General features: G+C 43.9%; 1 protein-coding gene across 8 annotated transcripts in view; it reads right to left on the reverse strand.

The window, feature by feature from the left end:
• tsc2 (TSC complex subunit 2) overlaps positions 1–17,172 on the reverse strand; it is a 28,136-nt gene that overhangs the window by 9,795 nt on the left and 1,169 nt on the right. For 2 of the 8 annotated variants that reach the window (XM_085780673.1, XM_085780514.1), the window contains exons 1-29: positions 16,463–16,607; positions 14,452–14,636; positions 14,281–14,367; positions 14,074–14,184; positions 13,821–13,968; positions 13,412–13,529; positions 13,259–13,307; positions 12,302–12,427; positions 12,059–12,132; positions 11,791–11,917; positions 11,022–11,165; positions 10,794–10,931; positions 10,579–10,682; positions 10,344–10,425; positions 9,892–10,047; positions 9,692–9,811; positions 9,253–9,375; positions 9,051–9,157; positions 8,704–8,869; positions 8,485–8,607; positions 8,216–8,350; positions 7,813–8,002; positions 7,582–7,675; positions 7,394–7,496; positions 6,419–6,513; positions 3,938–4,078; positions 1,140–1,301; positions 235–393; positions 48–154 (exon numbers count right to left, since the gene is read on the reverse strand). In XM_085780673.1, the coding sequence (XP_085636799.1) occupies positions 48–154; positions 235–393; positions 1,140–1,301; positions 3,938–4,078; positions 6,419–6,513; positions 7,394–7,496; positions 7,582–7,675; positions 7,813–8,002; positions 8,216–8,350; positions 8,485–8,607; positions 8,704–8,869; positions 9,051–9,157; positions 9,253–9,375; positions 9,692–9,811; positions 9,892–10,047; positions 10,344–10,425; positions 10,579–10,682; positions 10,794–10,931; positions 11,022–11,165; positions 11,791–11,917; positions 12,059–12,132; positions 12,302–12,427; positions 13,259–13,307; positions 13,412–13,529; positions 13,821–13,968; positions 14,074–14,184; positions 14,281–14,367; positions 14,452–14,586 (3,424 nt within the window). In that variant the 5' untranslated portion in view covers positions 14,587–14,636; positions 16,463–16,607. Of the gene's footprint in view, positions 1–47; positions 155–234; positions 394–1,139; positions 1,302–3,937; positions 4,079–6,418; positions 6,514–7,393; positions 7,497–7,581; positions 7,676–7,812; positions 8,003–8,215; positions 8,351–8,484; positions 8,608–8,703; positions 8,870–9,050; positions 9,158–9,252; positions 9,376–9,691; positions 9,812–9,891; positions 10,048–10,343; positions 10,426–10,578; positions 10,683–10,793; positions 10,932–11,021; positions 11,166–11,790; positions 11,918–12,058; positions 12,133–12,301; positions 12,428–13,258; positions 13,308–13,411; positions 13,530–13,820; positions 13,969–14,073; positions 14,185–14,280; positions 14,368–14,451; positions 14,637–16,462; positions 16,608–17,172 lie in introns of those variants that run through there. The other 6 variants (XM_085780385.1, XM_085780579.1, XM_085780843.1 and 3 more) reach the window with 3 other exon arrangements.

The raw sequence follows: 17,172 nt of genomic DNA on the forward strand, positions 1-17,172 counted from the left end.
ATTGGCCAATTGTGGAAATCACTGAGCTCAACCTGAGTCTTTGGTACCTGACATGGAGCGGACCCGTATGCGTCTGTTGTGTTGCTGGCTTGACTGTGACTCCAGTTTGGCTGGAGCCTCTTTGGTTATTCTGGTGTGTAGTGACGGATCTGACCTGCAGAACCAGGAGGAGGGAACGATGATATAAAAATCCAAGGAAATCTTTTTCTCAGTGCGTGTGTGGACGTGCTTCACCTGGTCATTTCTCCTCCTCCTCCCAAACGTTCGGCCATGTCCAGGCCTAGCAGTGCTTGTGTTCTGACCCCTCCGCTGGTTGTGATGGTCACCAGCTTGTTGCCCACAAGCCAGGTCATGCTGCGTCCCCCTGCCAGTAGGAACTCTGCGATGGGAGACCTAAGAAGACAGTCACGAGCCAAATTCATCACTCCCTTTAACTTAATTCTTTAAAGCCCCAGTGTGTAACTTATTTGGCTTTTTAGTAGCAATAATCAAATATTGCTTTCATAAATACGTATTTCACTGAAGTGGAATCACACCCGCATACAAATGAAAGCTTTCTCGTACCTTAGAATGAGTTGTTACAAGTCGTTACAAATACATAAGTGGCCGAAGCACCGAACCGAGGCGGCCATGTTGCATCGCCATTTTTTACGTTGAGTGGCAGCGTGACCATAGGTAACCATAGAAACTCAGCGTAGCTGTCGGCTCGGGGAGAAAGTTTTCCAGGTAGCGCCTGTTAAAACTGTCACCACTGTGTAGTGTGAGGAAGGACGGAGGCACTGATGTTGCATTCAGGTGCAGTCAGGCAGACGGCCGTCGGCAAACCAACCGGATGTCATTTTACTCCACGAGAGAAAGATGGTAAAACGTGGGTCAGGTAAACAATACGACATCACCATGACAACATATTGTCACGCCTGTATTGTTTTGCCTCGTGCTGACGGACCACTTGTTTACATAGACGCTTGTTTATCCTGTTACATGCAGCGTCTGTTGTCTGTCTGACGTCTGCCCGATTTCACGTGAATGCAACATCAAGAATACGTTCCCATATGCAACCGCACCGCTAGATGGGGGGAATTCCTACATATTATACCTTTAATGTTAACCACTGTAAGGTGCCACAAACACTTGCCAACCTTTTAGGTAGTGCTGAGAAGTTGGAAAACACATATCGTGCCATCATGTCCAGACATGTCTCAGTGAGTTCCAGGTGGACGGTCTTCAGACCCTCATCTGCCTGAGTCACTGCATTTTCATCAGCGGAGCCCAGGCTGCAGGTGGTGGTGGAGGTGTGCATCCTACAGCGGGAAACAGGGAGAAGGTTCAACGACAGTGAGAGGGGGAAGAGGAGCGAGAGGAGAACACACAGGCTCCTGCTACATTTTAACATGTGAGCAGTGCAGACCAAAAACATGCAAGTTCTGATATCCAGGTTATGTGAGAGAAATGTGCAACAACAACACCAAAAGGACAAATCACACAAACACACCTGTGCACCTCATTGACGACATTACATGCAAAACAAACACCTGTATGCACACAAGCATCCACATCACACCATGAAGTAATCACGTTTTCACAAACACAGACACACACTGGGACATGGTATAAGTGGCCACGTGAGCTGTGATGACGCCTTGGTTATCTCCAATAAGGTAAGTAACTGTGTAGCTGTGAAGGAGGCTGAAGGGATCTGCTGTGTGGTGCAGCATGTTTCATGCTCACTAAGCCACAGTGATGCACAAAAACGTCTCAGCTTAAACCAAATCTCTCAATTAGTATTCACTGTGGATTGAGCAGCAATTCCTTCTATCCTAACAACCATTATGTGTGTTCTATAGGCAAGTCAGCGGTGAAAGTACATTTAAAGATGCCGACGTCAGTCTCTATGCTCCAAGGTAAACACACTCAATATGAGTGATTCACAGCAACACTCGGAGGATGACCAGGCCCAATTGAAATGTCTGTTTAACACAGCGGGGAGTATGTGAAGTAGTCACAGTGCTTTGATGAATCATGCTGACAAGTATAAATAAGAGTGAAATAAAAGGATAAATATTCAAACAAATCTGGGAGAAAACAATTATGGGAAGAATAACAGAGAAAGCATCTGTCCCTCTGGTCTCTCTATATAAACTATTTTAGTTTCATTTGACAGTTCCAGCTACAAAGAGGCTGTAATGGGTTCAGAAGTTATTTGAACAGGAATACAGCTGATCTCAAGATGACTATTGTCAAGGTTTTTTACGTCTACAAGAGAGTTTAAAATCTCCTTCAGATATCTTCACACGCACACAAAGTAAAATGTTTGACAAATGGAAATATAGGCACACAGTTAGAAAATGTGTAAGAGTCTGGGAGGTGTGCGGATTCATTTTTAATACGTCTGTCAGGAGCAAGTCTCTCACCCAGACCAAGACCCAGTATGTGAATAATCAACTCCTCCACACAAAGACTTATACTCACCATTCTTCTACCGACAGTATTTCATTTTTCACCTCAGTGTCTACTGGACACGTGCTCCAGACAACATGACCATGAAATGTTCAGTGCACTGTATTCACCGTGTCCTAGTATTACTTAGCACATTGTTATTCATTCTTCACATCTAACAAAAGAAGAAAAATAATCAATGCTTTGCTTTTTAAATGCAGATACAATGGTCAATGCGTGAGTGGAAAGCGCTGAATCATTTTAAATCCTGTGTATGTATATCTAAGCTCTAAAAGCTGAAAACACAGTCATGTTGTCTGAGGTGAAACCAGTCTCCATCATGAGACAGGCTTCGATCCAACACGTCACCCAGATGTTATCATTCAACAGACAGAGAACCAACTGGTTGAGAAAGAAGCAGATTTGGCAGCTGAAGCAGGGTAAACAGATCTACACTGCAGTTGTCCAACATCATTCGTTTCCATGATGAAATCAAATTAAATTTAGAGTGATTTCAAATATTCCAGTGTTGTGCTTTTACTGCCATCTGTTGGGCATGAGAGGTACGACATATGTTTAGGAGCGTGGCACTGGAGCCACATGAGCCAACTGCAGTGATAAATCATGGGTCTGTCACTCAAGCAGGTCAGCCAAGCAAAGATAAGCATAAAGGTATAAAAATAAGTGAGGCAACGAGACTGTGTGTAAGTGTGTGTTTGGTGATATCAACGGTTTGAGTGTGTAATCATCAAACTGTATTTTAAAGTTCACACCAGCCCGACTAGTCCTACAAATCCCACACTAGGAGATTGCCATGGTCATAGCAGCACAGTGTTTGTGAGTGGAGCAAAATGAAAACAAAACTTTGTCAAGCAAGCAAACAAAGCTGTTGTGCTGCTTCTGTCCCTGTCGCTGGCAGAGGAAGCAGAGGAGCCGCCCCACCAGGAGGAGGGAGGCAGAGCTGTTGGTTGCAGTTGATGTCAATCCAGACCCCGTCAATTTGGTTACATATTGTTCACACTGGCCACGCCCGCCATTCATTTGTGGTTAGGCCAATCACAACTTAGCAAAACACCCAGCAAAACAAACAAACAAACAAAAACAAAATAAAAGCCAAACCACAGACAAATCAAAATGAAAACAAAAGCAAAACCGGTGTTAGAGCGGAATCAGAAAGAAAAACATCAACATGGATCAACATGTTTTCCGTTGTCTTCTGCAAACACGGCATGCAAAAGCAAATCAGAAAACAAAGTCAAAAAAACAGCATGTGTATGATCGCAGCCCAAAAAAAAACAAAACAAAAAAGGTTGACACACAAACCTTCCTCCAGCATGCACCACCCACTCCAGGTTTCCCTGGCGACAAACCACCCAACGCCCACCCGACGGACCCCGCATGACAATGAACCTACACCCCATCAACCATCCCACAGAGGAAGCAACAAGTGTTTGGGATGTTTTTGTTTTTTGATTGGTTACCCATAATGCTCTTCTCTAACCTGCGGACCGCGTGTTCGGAGACGCTGATGCTGCGGGAGCGGAAAGCGTCCATGGCTGACAGGTCCCTCAGCTCTTTAACAGGAGAGCTGCTGCTATTGGCTACCGCCGCTGCCGCCTTCGCCACTTTAGCCGCCCGCAGACTGGGCGGTGATGGGTACCCATGGCGACGGGGAGAGGGGGAACGGGCCCGGGTTGGTAATACGGTGGCGGTGGACAGTAAGGGGGGGGGTGGGTCATCGTGACGGTGGAAGTAGTTTGGGAGTGTAGGGGGAGCGTGTGGTGTGGGGAGGGAAACCAGGAGACAGCAGGAATCGCCACACGAGCATCAGAGCAACATGAGCAGGTCACCACGGGGCGCACACCACGCAGAGGGGGGAGGGGGGGGGGGGGGGGGGGGCCGGGCAAAAAAGGTCATAGGGCAGAGGTCACAGGAGAGGGGGAGGGGTCAGGAGCAATGTGGGATGGATCCAGGATGACACGACCACCCCCCAAAACCACAACCACAACGCAGCGCCCAATCGCAGGAGGCAGGGGAGGGGTCAAATGAAGAATTGAAAGAAAAACAAAACAAGGTGAAAATTAACAGCAGTGAACAATATGAATCAGATTACAGGAGAGCGGAGTAAGAAAAAGAGGATTCAAAGAAAAGAGGCTAAACATCAACTAAAAGGAAAACGGACAAGCTACAGCAGAGGGTAAAACAGCTTCTGCTATTCAGAAAAGAATAAAAAATACACACAGAAAGTATTCAGGAGAGCAACAAAATAACATTATTTCACACAGCAGGTACATAGAGAAGCCAAGAACTAGTACAGGAGAAGTAAAATAGTAGGGATGGACTCAGCACAGGCCTGAAGTAATGGAAGTTAAAACACAGGAGAAACTACAAGTTCAACTGAAAATGAAGAGTTGGGTTAAACCTGAGGGGTTGGAGCACAGCAGTCTGCATGCTACAGATTAGATGCATTTTTTAATATTTTCTAAATTGTTTAATATATTGAATACAAAAGTACTTTTGGAGTCCTCCAAATTGAATGAGCTTTTGACCAACATGATATAATCCATGTGGACTCAAACATGCAGAACTCCAACCCAACAGTGAGCAATGAGCAGCACAAGGACGGATCACTGGGTGAATGATAACACAGCATGGGGCACTGAAAATGGGTTGATACAGAAGATGATGTTGGCAGCGGCCCTGCTGTAATAGTCAGGGAGTGTATTTGATTATAACAGCAGTGAGGGTCTTGCGAGTTGTTGTTTTTGTTTTGTTTTTCAAATAAACCATTTAATGTGGGGACTTAGGAGAACACGGTGTACAGAGGCTGCGCTTCCTCATGATACGTAAGTGAACAATGCGAGAGGAGAGAAAGGTTTAATAAAAAGCTATGATGAATCTCAAAAACCAGAAGCTTAGAAAACATGTGGGAAGCGTTGTCGGCCCACCCTGAGAGTGCAGCCTGGTATCAAACAGTATTACTTCCTTTTAATAATTAATTTTGTGTTGTCAGAGTATGTACTGTGAAGCGCTGTGGAAATCCCAGCTTAACCAGGAGAATAATACATGCGGCCTGTTCTTTACAAGTGACTTTGTGTTAAAACAACTTCATCTTCACTACAGCTTCTTTTTCCAAGTCAATTTTGTAAAGGTCACCGTCTTCAGCAGAACAAAGGGAACGCTACAGACACAGCTAAGTTATATTAACAGCTGGTTAAACCTTTGTTGAGGTACAGTACGTCTCCTCTCTGTCATCGTCTACACTACGGTATGTTTTATTTAGTGACTTTGGATGATTCGATAATCACGCAATTAAGACACGGACAACCGACAGCCATTCACAGCATGTACAGATGAGAATGACGCTGTGCTGAGACAAGCTTCCTTACACCTCTGTGTGAAAGGGTTAGGGTTACTGCGTGTATTTCTCTTTGTGTACATGTAAAGTCTGTAATGAAGGGCAAGATGTGTCAGCAGGAGAAAGAAATCTTCTTTGACCACGCTGTCACTCTTTATGCACTTTTTATTAGCTAAAGGTGGTGGGCACAGTAACACAAACACCTGGACAATTTCATCCATAATGAAAAAAATCTGTCACTTCGAAGTTAAATTGAAATCTCTTTTTAGAATAAACTGTCTCATCGTTGCCTTTATCATATTACACCGGTGTTTGTGTTATTTTGTCAACCCACTGTGTGCCATTAAAATGAGAAGTGGGTTTAAGAAACAAAACAAATTGTGACAGAAAGAACAATTTTAAGATGTAAAAAAGCATAACAAACAAATATAATGAAGTAATGATCACCATGGCAACCTGAGAGGAGTCATTGCAACCCTCACGCCATATTACCAGTCATGCTGAGTCCCCTGTTGCCTTGGCAACCCCTAACTCTCTCTTACACAACAATGGCCACATGGGCAGTGTGTGGTGCTGCTGGGTTGTACGTCAGCATTTGCAGCTGTGTGTGAACGTATGTTTTACCTCTTGGGTCTCTCGTTGAGGCTGGTGCTCCGAGCACGAAATGGACTCTGCTCATGACCATCATCGAATGGCAGCAGGGCGTTGGAGCGCAACCCCTGGAGAAAGAGACAAAGACTCAAAGATTCAGTGGACTGAAGGAGATAATGAGGACATCGGTATGTCTGTACTTTACATGTATGTGGCCGAGGCCCAAAACAACTGAAGAGTCACCATTGAACTGCAATGTCACAAGTCTGCAGGTTGTCTTCTGTCTGAATTGTTGTGCTTGAAAAGACTTTCAATGAATAACTTAATATTTTGGAAAACATGTTTATTTTATTGTTTGGAGGAGTGATACCACTACTATGTGTCCATTAAATGTGATGGTGAAGCCAGCAGCTAGCTTAGCTTTAGCCGGGCTCTGTCCATCCATAATAGGTAAAGTTTTTGTCTATGTCTATGTGGTTTTTAAGGTGCAAGACCATTTCTGGTGACTTTCTGGAGTCTCCACTGGCTGCTGTTTTTCTCACAGTGAAAACAAAACACGAGGCTGTGTCAGCTGTTTCTCACTGCTTCAAGCCTTTATGCTAGGTTAAGCTTATGCCCTCTTTGCTGTAGCATTACATTTAACACAGAAGCACAAGAGTGACTACCCCTCGCTACCTGAAAAAAAAAAGAATTTTAAAAACAAAATTCTCTAATGAAGCACATTGATGACACTGATTCCCATGTGAAATGCTTTTTCTTTCTCTGGGTCGTGTGTGCATTGTTTGTGTTGGTGAATCAAGAATTGAGAAGTGAGTTTGTGAGTTTGTGAGATAAAAATCACAAAAAAGGGGGTGGTGCGTGGCGCAGTGGTTAAGGCGGCCGCCCCATGTAGAGGCTACAGTGCTCAACGCAGGCGGCCCCGGTTCGAATCCCGCGTCTCTACTATGGCTATCAAAAAAAAATCACAAAAAAGACAGTGAATCTTAAGAGACAAACGAGCACACACACCTTTGTGATGTACTGGACAAAGTCTTTGCGGAAGGGGAGCCTGCAGCGTATGAACCACATAGCAATCACATGGTGGGCCAGGGACACAATGTATTGGTTAAACCTGATGGGAATAGAAGAGACAAAACGTCAGAGTGTGTCTGCGTGTCTGAGAATGCTCATGTTTTTGTATGTGTGAAAGCACTTACTTTGATGGATTCGTATACGGCAATGAGATGGCAAATACACTGACGTATTGCTCGGCAACGAAGTTTGCATAAAGATGCGGCAGCCGCACCAGCGCTATTAGAAAGAATTGAAGAAAGAGCAGATCAATCAAACGCTTTCTTATGTTGTGCTCCCACTGGGACCTTGAACATGTTAAAGAACATTTTAAACAATAAACTGAAAAAGTTTTGAGAAAAGCTTGTGTTACTCACTAGACAAAAACTCCAGCATTGGAGATGCCATGGCAACTGTGGCAGAGATGTGTGTCAGCTTCACAATGAGTGCAGGCAGGAGCTTGATCATTATTTCAGGCATCTCCACCGTGCACATTGTGAGGGCCACAACACACTGTTTGGCACAGCGGTAAATGAGGCCGGTCTCAAGGCACTGAACCAGCTCCCTCTGCAGAGGAGGAGGGAAAATAAATGAAGTTAATTTAGTTTTACTAATTGGTGTGTGTGGGGTGGTTAGTTAATCTGAGTGTAATAAGGTGATGATGAGGTTGCCTTCATGTGGATCTTCTGGCTCCAAACTGAAAGGTCAGTAAACCAAACATTCTCAACTTTACAGTATCCAAATTGCCTTACTTAGTTTTTTATGCACAACAGTTTGTACCTGTCTGGACTGCTCCAGATAGTTGTGGTACGATGTGATTGCCGTGAGGACAGGAACCACCGCCAGCTGAACGTCAGTGCGAGAAAAGCCCTCTGGGGTCTTCTTCAAGCGCTCTGAGATCAGCCGATCTGTCACCTTCAAGCACAGAGACACACACACAGGAGCAACGACATATACTGGCATTTAGACTCATCCTGCAAGGAAGTTCACATCTGTACAGGCTTGTAAATAGTAGTGGTTTTATATGCAAGTGTATTTTTTTGCAATACCATGCAGCAGAGTGTAGAGCAGAGCTGGTCCAAGCTGCACGGTGATGTCAGCAGCAGCACTTTGTACTGCAGCGTCCAGGGCAGCTTGTCAAGAACAAGCTTTAGCACCTTCCAGTCTGTTTCCTGCCAGAGAAAGTCAAGCCAACAAATGTCTGATATCTTTAAGGACAGCAGGAATCAGTGTGTGTGTCTGGATGTGTGTATGTACATAGTATATACCATCTTGAGGCACTGCAGGAGGACACAAAAGGCAGGTGCGTAGGGCAGGTATGCTGAGCGTATGGAGGTGGTTGAAGGGGGAGGAGCAGCGGGGGGAGCTGGGCTACCAGCGGGAGGAGATGTTGAACCTGTCGGCTTCTTTTCACTGACTCGCTTCTCTGGCTCCCTGAAACAAAGTAACACACAATAAATAAATAAAAAATCTAATCATTTAGTTGACTGAAATATGAGCAAAGCATCTGCAGGAAAGAGCTTTAGCAGAGGAGGTAGTGTGTGTGTGTGTGTGTGTGTGTGTGTGTGTGTGTGTGTGTGTGTGTGTGTGTGTGTGTGTGTGTGTGTGTCCTCACCCTATGTCACAGTAGCAGTAAGGGCTGAACCTCATGGCTCCGTCTTTGTTAGGAACTCCAAGACGGTGAAGAGAGTCTGCACGCATCATCAGGAAGAAGTCAAACACCTGAGAAAGAGAGAAAGTCCACAGGAAATAAGGCACACAGTACATTACAGATCTAGCAGGAGACACAGAGAGCACAGAAACTGAATCACACCTACCTGTAGTCTAATACTGGAAGCAATAGGTGAACAGTACTTGTTCTTGTAGTGAAGCTGCAGATGGCTGATAAGCAGTTCATAGACACGACTAGCATGGCTGGCTGGGAGGCTGTAAAGCTTGCTCTGCCAAGAGGGAAAAAGATAAGGTTTCAATTATTTCATTCACAGAAATATGATTGAATTACAGTTTTTTTTTCATAACTTGACCTTCTGAGGTTAAAAGATAAAAAAAATCAAGAGAAGAATTTGACTGTCACCATTATTTGATACATTTATTGTTCTCCATTCTACGCATAAAACACACTGCTGTAAATGTATGTTTATAAATATAGTGTGAAAATACAATACGTTTATAAGAGAATAAACTGTAAATCCTTTATATCCCATGCCATGTTCTTTAATGTCACATTGTCATTCTAGCACTGCAAGTGTAGTCTACCTGCAAGATTTCCAGCAAGCCCAGTATAGCAGTCCTGACGTCCTCCATGGGAGACTCGGCTGTTGGGTCTCTCTCAGAAAGCTCCAGGGGCCCTGGACATATCAGAGAACGACTGGCCACCTAGACAGACAACAAACATAGGAGTCAGCTCATATCGGCTAACATGGAGTGACGGTGGCGGTAGAAGTGAGACAGTGTACCCTCTCAATGATGTCCAGCAGGCTGGTGAAGTGATGTGTGTTGCAGCCCTCAGCCAGGTCCACCAGCAGCTGTGTTGCCTGTTTTCTGACGGCTAGGTCCCTGTCTTCAGCTATCCCACTGAGCTGGGGTATCACCACCGTCTCAATCAACTCATCCTGGAATAAATTCAACAGATTTAATTTCAGTTTGAGAAATTTTAATTATCTACTTTATTAAAAGTGCATTTAAACAAACATCAGGAATTTACCAGACAGACAATGACCATTTCATTTATCGAACTATCTTGATTGAAGTTATCATAAACACCTCTTTAACCATTAAATGTCAGATAAAGCAGGAAACCTAATAGGCCTATATTTTGACCGTTGAGTGTGCGGAAGAGTGGTTAAAAGTGGTCTTGACAGTGAGGATGCAAATGTGTGTGTATGTGGATGTGTGTGAGCGTACAGACCTCATAGAGCTGTCGGTTGGTGCTGAGAACGAAGGAGAGGATGTGAAGCACTTTGATCCTTATCACACTGCGCGTCTCGTTCCTTTCAGAGAGACGGTGGAATACAAGAGATGGACAGGGAAGATTCAGACACAGCATGGATGGAACAAGACAGAGATCAAGGTTATGACTAACAAAGAGTGACGGAAATAAAATATCAAAACCTGCCCACAAAGTTATGAAATACGATCAGCACCTGAAGAATTTCTCCATGAGGCGATGAAGGCTCTGGATCCAGCCGTCCTTGGCTGGCTGGATAGACTGGGCCCTGTACGAGATGAGGGTCAGCACTGATGCGTCCTGTCGCACAGAGACGAGCAAGATTAAAACAGAAGCAGCAGTATGTAGGAGGACTGAATGAAGGGACAGGACTGCGCAGAGAGAGACAGAATGATGCACCAAAGAACTCACAGGTCTCTTGTCAGCACATTTCTCCACCAGACTGAAGAACTTCTCTGTGGAGCCGTGGTACCCGTTCTGCTCATACAGCTCCTCTACTGTGGTCAACAGCTCATACACGATGGCCTTCGACTCTGCGCTGCCTATTGTCTGTTATAGACAGATGAGAACGACTGCAAGGTCAACAAACTATTTTACTGCATGTGTGTGTACATGTGCAGCATTCATCTGTGTATGTACCTGGATCTGCTGCAACAACCGTTCTATGATGCCCAGCAGGATGTCCCACGTGACCACCTGCAGCTCCTTGCCGTACTTTTTGATCAGTCTGGTGATGGAGAGGACGATTTCATAGGACACCACCTCGTTGGCACTCGACATGGCCTGAGTGGCAGAGATCAGACGGCAACAGTCACTACAACTAATTTGATTTGCATTCATAGCATCAAGATTAGTCATGGTTTCTCCAACTACACTCCAATTTGTTGTTTCTCATCTATCTCTATCAGTTGTAAATCTTTTTTAAATCCACAGAGCTGAAGATGGGACAACAACTGACCCACTAGATACTGCTAAACAAAAAATATCTTCAGTATTATTTACTGTAATAAAACATTAGGTGCTGCTTCTAGACTATTTTTACTCGACAAGAGAAAGACGGTAAAACGTGGGTCAGGTACAACAATACGACATCACCATGACAACATATTGTCACGCCTGTATTGTTTTGCCTCGTGCTGGCGGACCACTTGTTTACATAGACGCTTGTTTATCCTGTTACATGCAGCGTCTGTTGTCTGTCTGACGTCTGACTGATTTCACATGAATGCAACATCAAGAATACGTTCTGATATGCAACCACACCGCTAGATGGGGGGAATTCCTACATATTATACCTTTAAGAAAATACCCTTTTGACCACAATATCATAAGATTAGACATTAGATTTTACAATAAATCACATGTTGACAAGGAAACAAACCATGTACTGTGAGCGTGTGTGTGTTACCTTATAGAAAGATGGCAGAACCAGTGTGGGTGTGTTTTTGAGAGCAGAGAGTCTGTGTGCGCCCCACAATGCCATTCCAACAAAAAAAACAGCTCCTCTCAGCAATGGTGCATCTTCCATGTACACCCTGGTCAGATCGCACATAGGTGGAAAGAAACACAAACAGGGCACAACTTACAATACACAGTAGTTAAACCATTTGGTTTATGAAGTTTATTGCTGAACCATATGGTCAGAAATATGCTTAAAGCTGGGACATTAACAATACCTCTCCTCCATGATGCGGCACATGGTGTAAATAGCACTGTGGCCGAGGTGAGTCCCCAACACCTTCCTCATTAGCTGCACAGACGGAACATGACAAGAGAGAACAACAGGGGAGGAGAAGAAAAGAAAACGCAAATATGACTTATGCTCCATCAAATCAGAGCATTTAGACAAAAAGCAAACATGCTCATGTAAAGTGTGTGTGTGTATGTAATGTATATATGCATGTGTCTTCTTCTCTCACCTTCCAGCAGGATTCACAAAACTCCTTGACATTGACTGTGCGGCAGAGTGTGATGATGAAGACTGTGAGAGAGTCTGAGGGCAGGCAGTTGTAACACACCACTGCATCCAGGACTTGTAGTGCTACCTGTAAACACAGACAACACACCAACAGAATTAACAACAGCAGGTCACAGACTTAGGCTGGTATATGTCAATTAAGCAGGCGTTAATACAGAGTTCATTAGGTAATTAATGGCTATAGGGCGTGTATAGTTCATATGGCTATAGCTAACAAACCTGTTTACACCACACTTAGATTTTCCTGTTAATTATCTTTATGTGGATGTGTTTCCCTCCTCAAAAGTAAATAGATGTCATGAGCTCTATTTGAGTCTGTAATGCCGTTGCCAATTATAAAATACAGTATAACTTCAACATCCAACATTTCTGCACAAATCACATTGGTGAACCGTACACAACATCTGTGAATCAGAGCAACACAGATGAAATAAAACTGCTTCCTCCCAACCTGTAGGTTGATTATCTGCTAGGACAACATGGTGCCAAGAAACACACTTATAGCAAACACTGTGCACATAGCTACAAACAAATGAATCCCCACTTAAGCTCTTTCGTCTCAAGAATATACTTTTCATTCTTCCCTGGAAAAGAGTGGCCCTTTTTCACATTTTGCTTTGGGTCAGATATTTGATTAAACTTTTTTTTTTTTCTCTGAACCTTTAACAGAGCGAATAACTGACACAAGGTCTGTAATGGCCGAATTAGGTGTCTGTTACGAGTCAACAACAGCTATGATTTTGAACAAGGCAGCATGTTCTGTTGAATGCTAACAAGATGACTGAACAAAGAATGTGCTGATTGTTCCTCAGCTGACACTTGTTGAAAACATGTTGCACTGCGGTTACAGTTGCTCAAGTTATGTAATGAGTAAAACGAAGGAAAAACAAAAGCTCACCTCAATATCTGTTGAGGATGTTGTTCTATTGCACAGTAGACAGATTTTTCTGCCGAGAGCATGAAAGAACAAGCAAGAAAAAGCAAGTTATAAACGTTTTTCAAAATTAACAAGGAACAAAACTGTGTGTGTCTCTTTGTCCGTCTGACTTACTGGACCATAATGGAGACATTTTGGTCCAGGTAGCAGCTGTTGAACTTCACCAGATTTACAAGAACATGGAGGAAATCGGAGGTGAGACCGATGTCCATCCAAAGGAGGACAAAGCGTGCTGTGGGAGAGGAGAAAACAGCAAGAACAGAAAAAAGCATACCAGTAAACATCGTAGTAAAGGACAATTTATGCCTTTAGAAGCAATAATCACAAACATCATTTATCCAAATAAAGAAATTTCAAAGACAGAGAAGTGCAGTATGAAATGTTGGCAGGTCAGTTTAAAGTCTGTATTTGTTCTCAATTTGACATCAATGAAATTCATAGCAGAGAGGATTGTGCTGGGGATTAAGACGATAAGAGGTGAAGTTTTCAAAATGCTTTATGAGTTTTCCATGAGGACTTTTACCTATGTCCTCCTCCAGGTAGGTGATGTCTTTTCCATTTTCCGTTAAAGCCTTGAAGACCTCCAGCCTGTCAGAGAGGTCTTCGTTGCTTGGTTGGTAGTCTCTGATCACCTTGAAAAAGTAGGCTCTCAGAGGGCCGAGTCGCTCTCCCTTCAAATAAACAAAAAATATGATTTAAAGAAGTAACAAGAACTATGCTTCCAGCTATATTTCCATTGCTTGTGTGTACACGTCGTTTCTACATACTGTACCTACCTGTCCCTGTATGATGGCCCTCAGCAGCTGCAATACGGCATGTCGGGCTTCAGGCGGCTGCTCTGGAGTCAGCATGTCCTCCACAGCTTTCCACACTGCCTCCACTGCGTGCTGAAACATATGCATGTGTGTACACAGTTTTACAAACAAAAGGTGATTGCTTGTGCTGCTGTATCCACAATGTGACACCCGGTGCATACTACTCACCTCCTCAAATTTTTTTGTTTTTGCAAGGTCACAGACGTGGTTCATCATTCGAACACGGTTGCTCAGACCGCAGTCTGGGTGGAGCTCCTGAAATATGAAGAAATGAAGAGTAAGCCCACATTAAACATGATGGGTAAGGTGAACTCCTGCATGCACTGTCTCTCTGCACACCTTGATGATGTCAGTCGTAATGATAAACTCGGACGTCTTGGCGTCACTCTGTTTGCTCGGTGGCCGTGGAGTTCCCAGCCCAAAGATCCCCTTCACCTTGTCCTTCAGACTCTCTTTACTTGGTTGTTTATTCATGGCTCGGCCGGGAATGGAGACAGGCTGCACAGACTGGGACTGGTGGCTTCCTGAAGAAACAGTAACACACATTTAGAAACTTTGCAACAAGCATCACAGTCCAGGTCCTGAAAATACTACGGACATTCTCTAAGTTGAAGCATGATGTGGTTTGCCAGCCAGCAACTGGATGGATGATGACACAAGGACATAACTGCTCTCTGCCAAAATCCACCGCAATTGTTCAATCACTTTGCAACGAGCTATTTAAGAGATGGATAGAGGCAAAAAATCATGTTATTGTACATGACAGCACAACATTAGCTTTAGGTACAATGGTAACATGTTGGCAGTGAGAACTAATACACCATTCACAGTGTTTCACTACAAACCAAGATGTGATCACCTCTTTTGTTTTGTGATGGCAGCAAAACCATGAGTAATATCTCTGTGCAGGTGAATAGGAGGTTTACAAAATACATAGGCATACTTGAGGATACCTGTACTTCTTCTTTTGAGTCTCTGATTTTTGTGATATTTCATGCATGAAAAATGTCTGCATATAACAGACATTCAATATTCATGTCCTCTGTTGTCTTTCTCTCTTTCTTTGACTTTTGGAGGATGTGAGATTTTCAGAGGCTGTTGAAGTCATAATGTTATCTCATAACATTTGATATAGCTACATGCAGAGGATATTCTATGGTTTTGCATGTTTGGTGCCATCTGCTGTTACTGTAAGCCTTCACTCATTTCTATTTTGTTACACCCTACAAAACAAATAAGAGTATGACTTGTATTTGTTTTTAAGTTATAATTCTGCACATGATGAAATAAGTCTATTAATGAGTAAGTTTATGTGTTGCTAAAGAGGAAATCAGGGTAATAATCACCAGGCAATAATTTGGCCGAGGTGGTGTGTCACACAGATGTTGAGTCAGACATTGTTGAAAACACATTCATTGTACAGTCATCAATGTCTTAACTCATCTTATGTGATGATCAATCATCTGTCATCATTACAGAGAAGAGGAAGTATTTTTAGGATCTTTGCAGAGGTGGTCTTTGTTACAGGTGGGATGGCACAACACAACATGTTTTCCTGTTTGACCTATTTAACATGGACAGGAATGTGTGTGTCCAGTTATTTTTGATCCTGGACAAATAATCCCAAACTATAGTGTAGTGGGAGGACAGAGGAGGCTCTGTATCATCTGAGTTAGGATTTCAATTAATAACAGTTACATGTCAGTGCAGGGTTTTATATAGCCTAATTGTACTGCAACACCGTCATTTGTTGTAAGTTACTGTTTTTTACAAAACATGACATTTCACTGTTCGTGTTTCTGCGTCAGTGCGCTGCAGTTACATAAATTAAACCCCACTTTATGTAATTTTGGTGAACAGACCATTTAAGACTCCTATCTACAACTATCAGGCAGTGAAGTTTGTAGTCCCAGTCCAGTCTGTTAATGTGTAAACCCGCGGGGGGGTGAAGGGTAAGAGAGAGGAGGTGGGGAGAGGGGGGGGCAGGTTTGAAGAATTTGCTGTCATGTGGACTTGACAGAGACAGAGGGGAGGGAGGTGAGCAGGCAGACAACGACTGGTCTGTTTGAGTTCAACAACAACAACAACCACCACCACAGCAGCAGCAGCAGCAGCAGCAGCAGCAGCAGCGGTGCCAGGTAGCCTCGGACCGCAGCCGACTGGTCCCTGAACGCACCGCGACACAAACAAGACACAAACAGGACGAGTGTAGGCTACAATGGCTGCTGCTGCTGACCCGTTAGCGTCGCTTTACATTTGCCTCCTTCTTCTTCTGTGGCATTCAAGGTCTGTCTGGTAGCTTAAAAACAACAACGCCTCCCCCTCCCGCCCCTGCCCCGTCTCCTCTCACCTTATCAAAGTTGTGTTGCTTTCGGTTTCATTCAGCCGAGGCTTCGTCCCCCCGCAGCCGAGCGAGCCGCCTGTCTCTGAGCATGGATACGAGTCTGTGTGCAACTCAGAGCTCGTTCCCGTCCAAGCTCAGTCCTCCACTCCTCAACCGGATGGCACACTAACGCTGTGACAGGGCCACTTCCTACAAAAACACGTTTGCCGCGCTAGCTCATGGGAAATGCAGTTTCGCGCGAGCTAAATCCCGAAACTACGCTAAAGTCCGTTTGTTACTCTGTTTTTTCTGTGTTATGACAAAACGTAAGCCCTAATGTCTTCGCAAAGGTTAGCTGTCGTCGTCGTCCCAAATGCCCCAGTGATACGACCTTAGAGTAAAACAATACATTAGCTTCACCTGCTGAAACTCTGAAACGCTACCCGACGGAAAAGTTAGCTAGCAGAGAACCACTCAAGCTGCTGAAGTTGGTTTCTTATCGGTGAGTCATTGCACCTTCGTCCTGCTGCCTTTAGGTGGCGCTATAGACTCATAGCCATATACAGTCTATGAGTCTATGCTCATAACCAATAGACTGTATAAAGAGCTCACATAACTCAGCATATATTAAGATTGAACAAACAAGTACTGTAGGTATTTTGAAGAAACCAAATGATTAAATAGGCTCATGCTCACATTGTTTTTCCTCTGTTCTTACTCTAGGACAGGCTTGAGCA

Source organism: Trachurus japonicus, chromosome 1 (genome assembly GCF_045865225.1).
Source record: "Trachurus japonicus isolate A0001 chromosome 1, Traja_1.0".
NCBI lineage: Eukaryota > Metazoa > Chordata > Actinopteri > Carangiformes > Carangidae > Trachurus > Trachurus japonicus.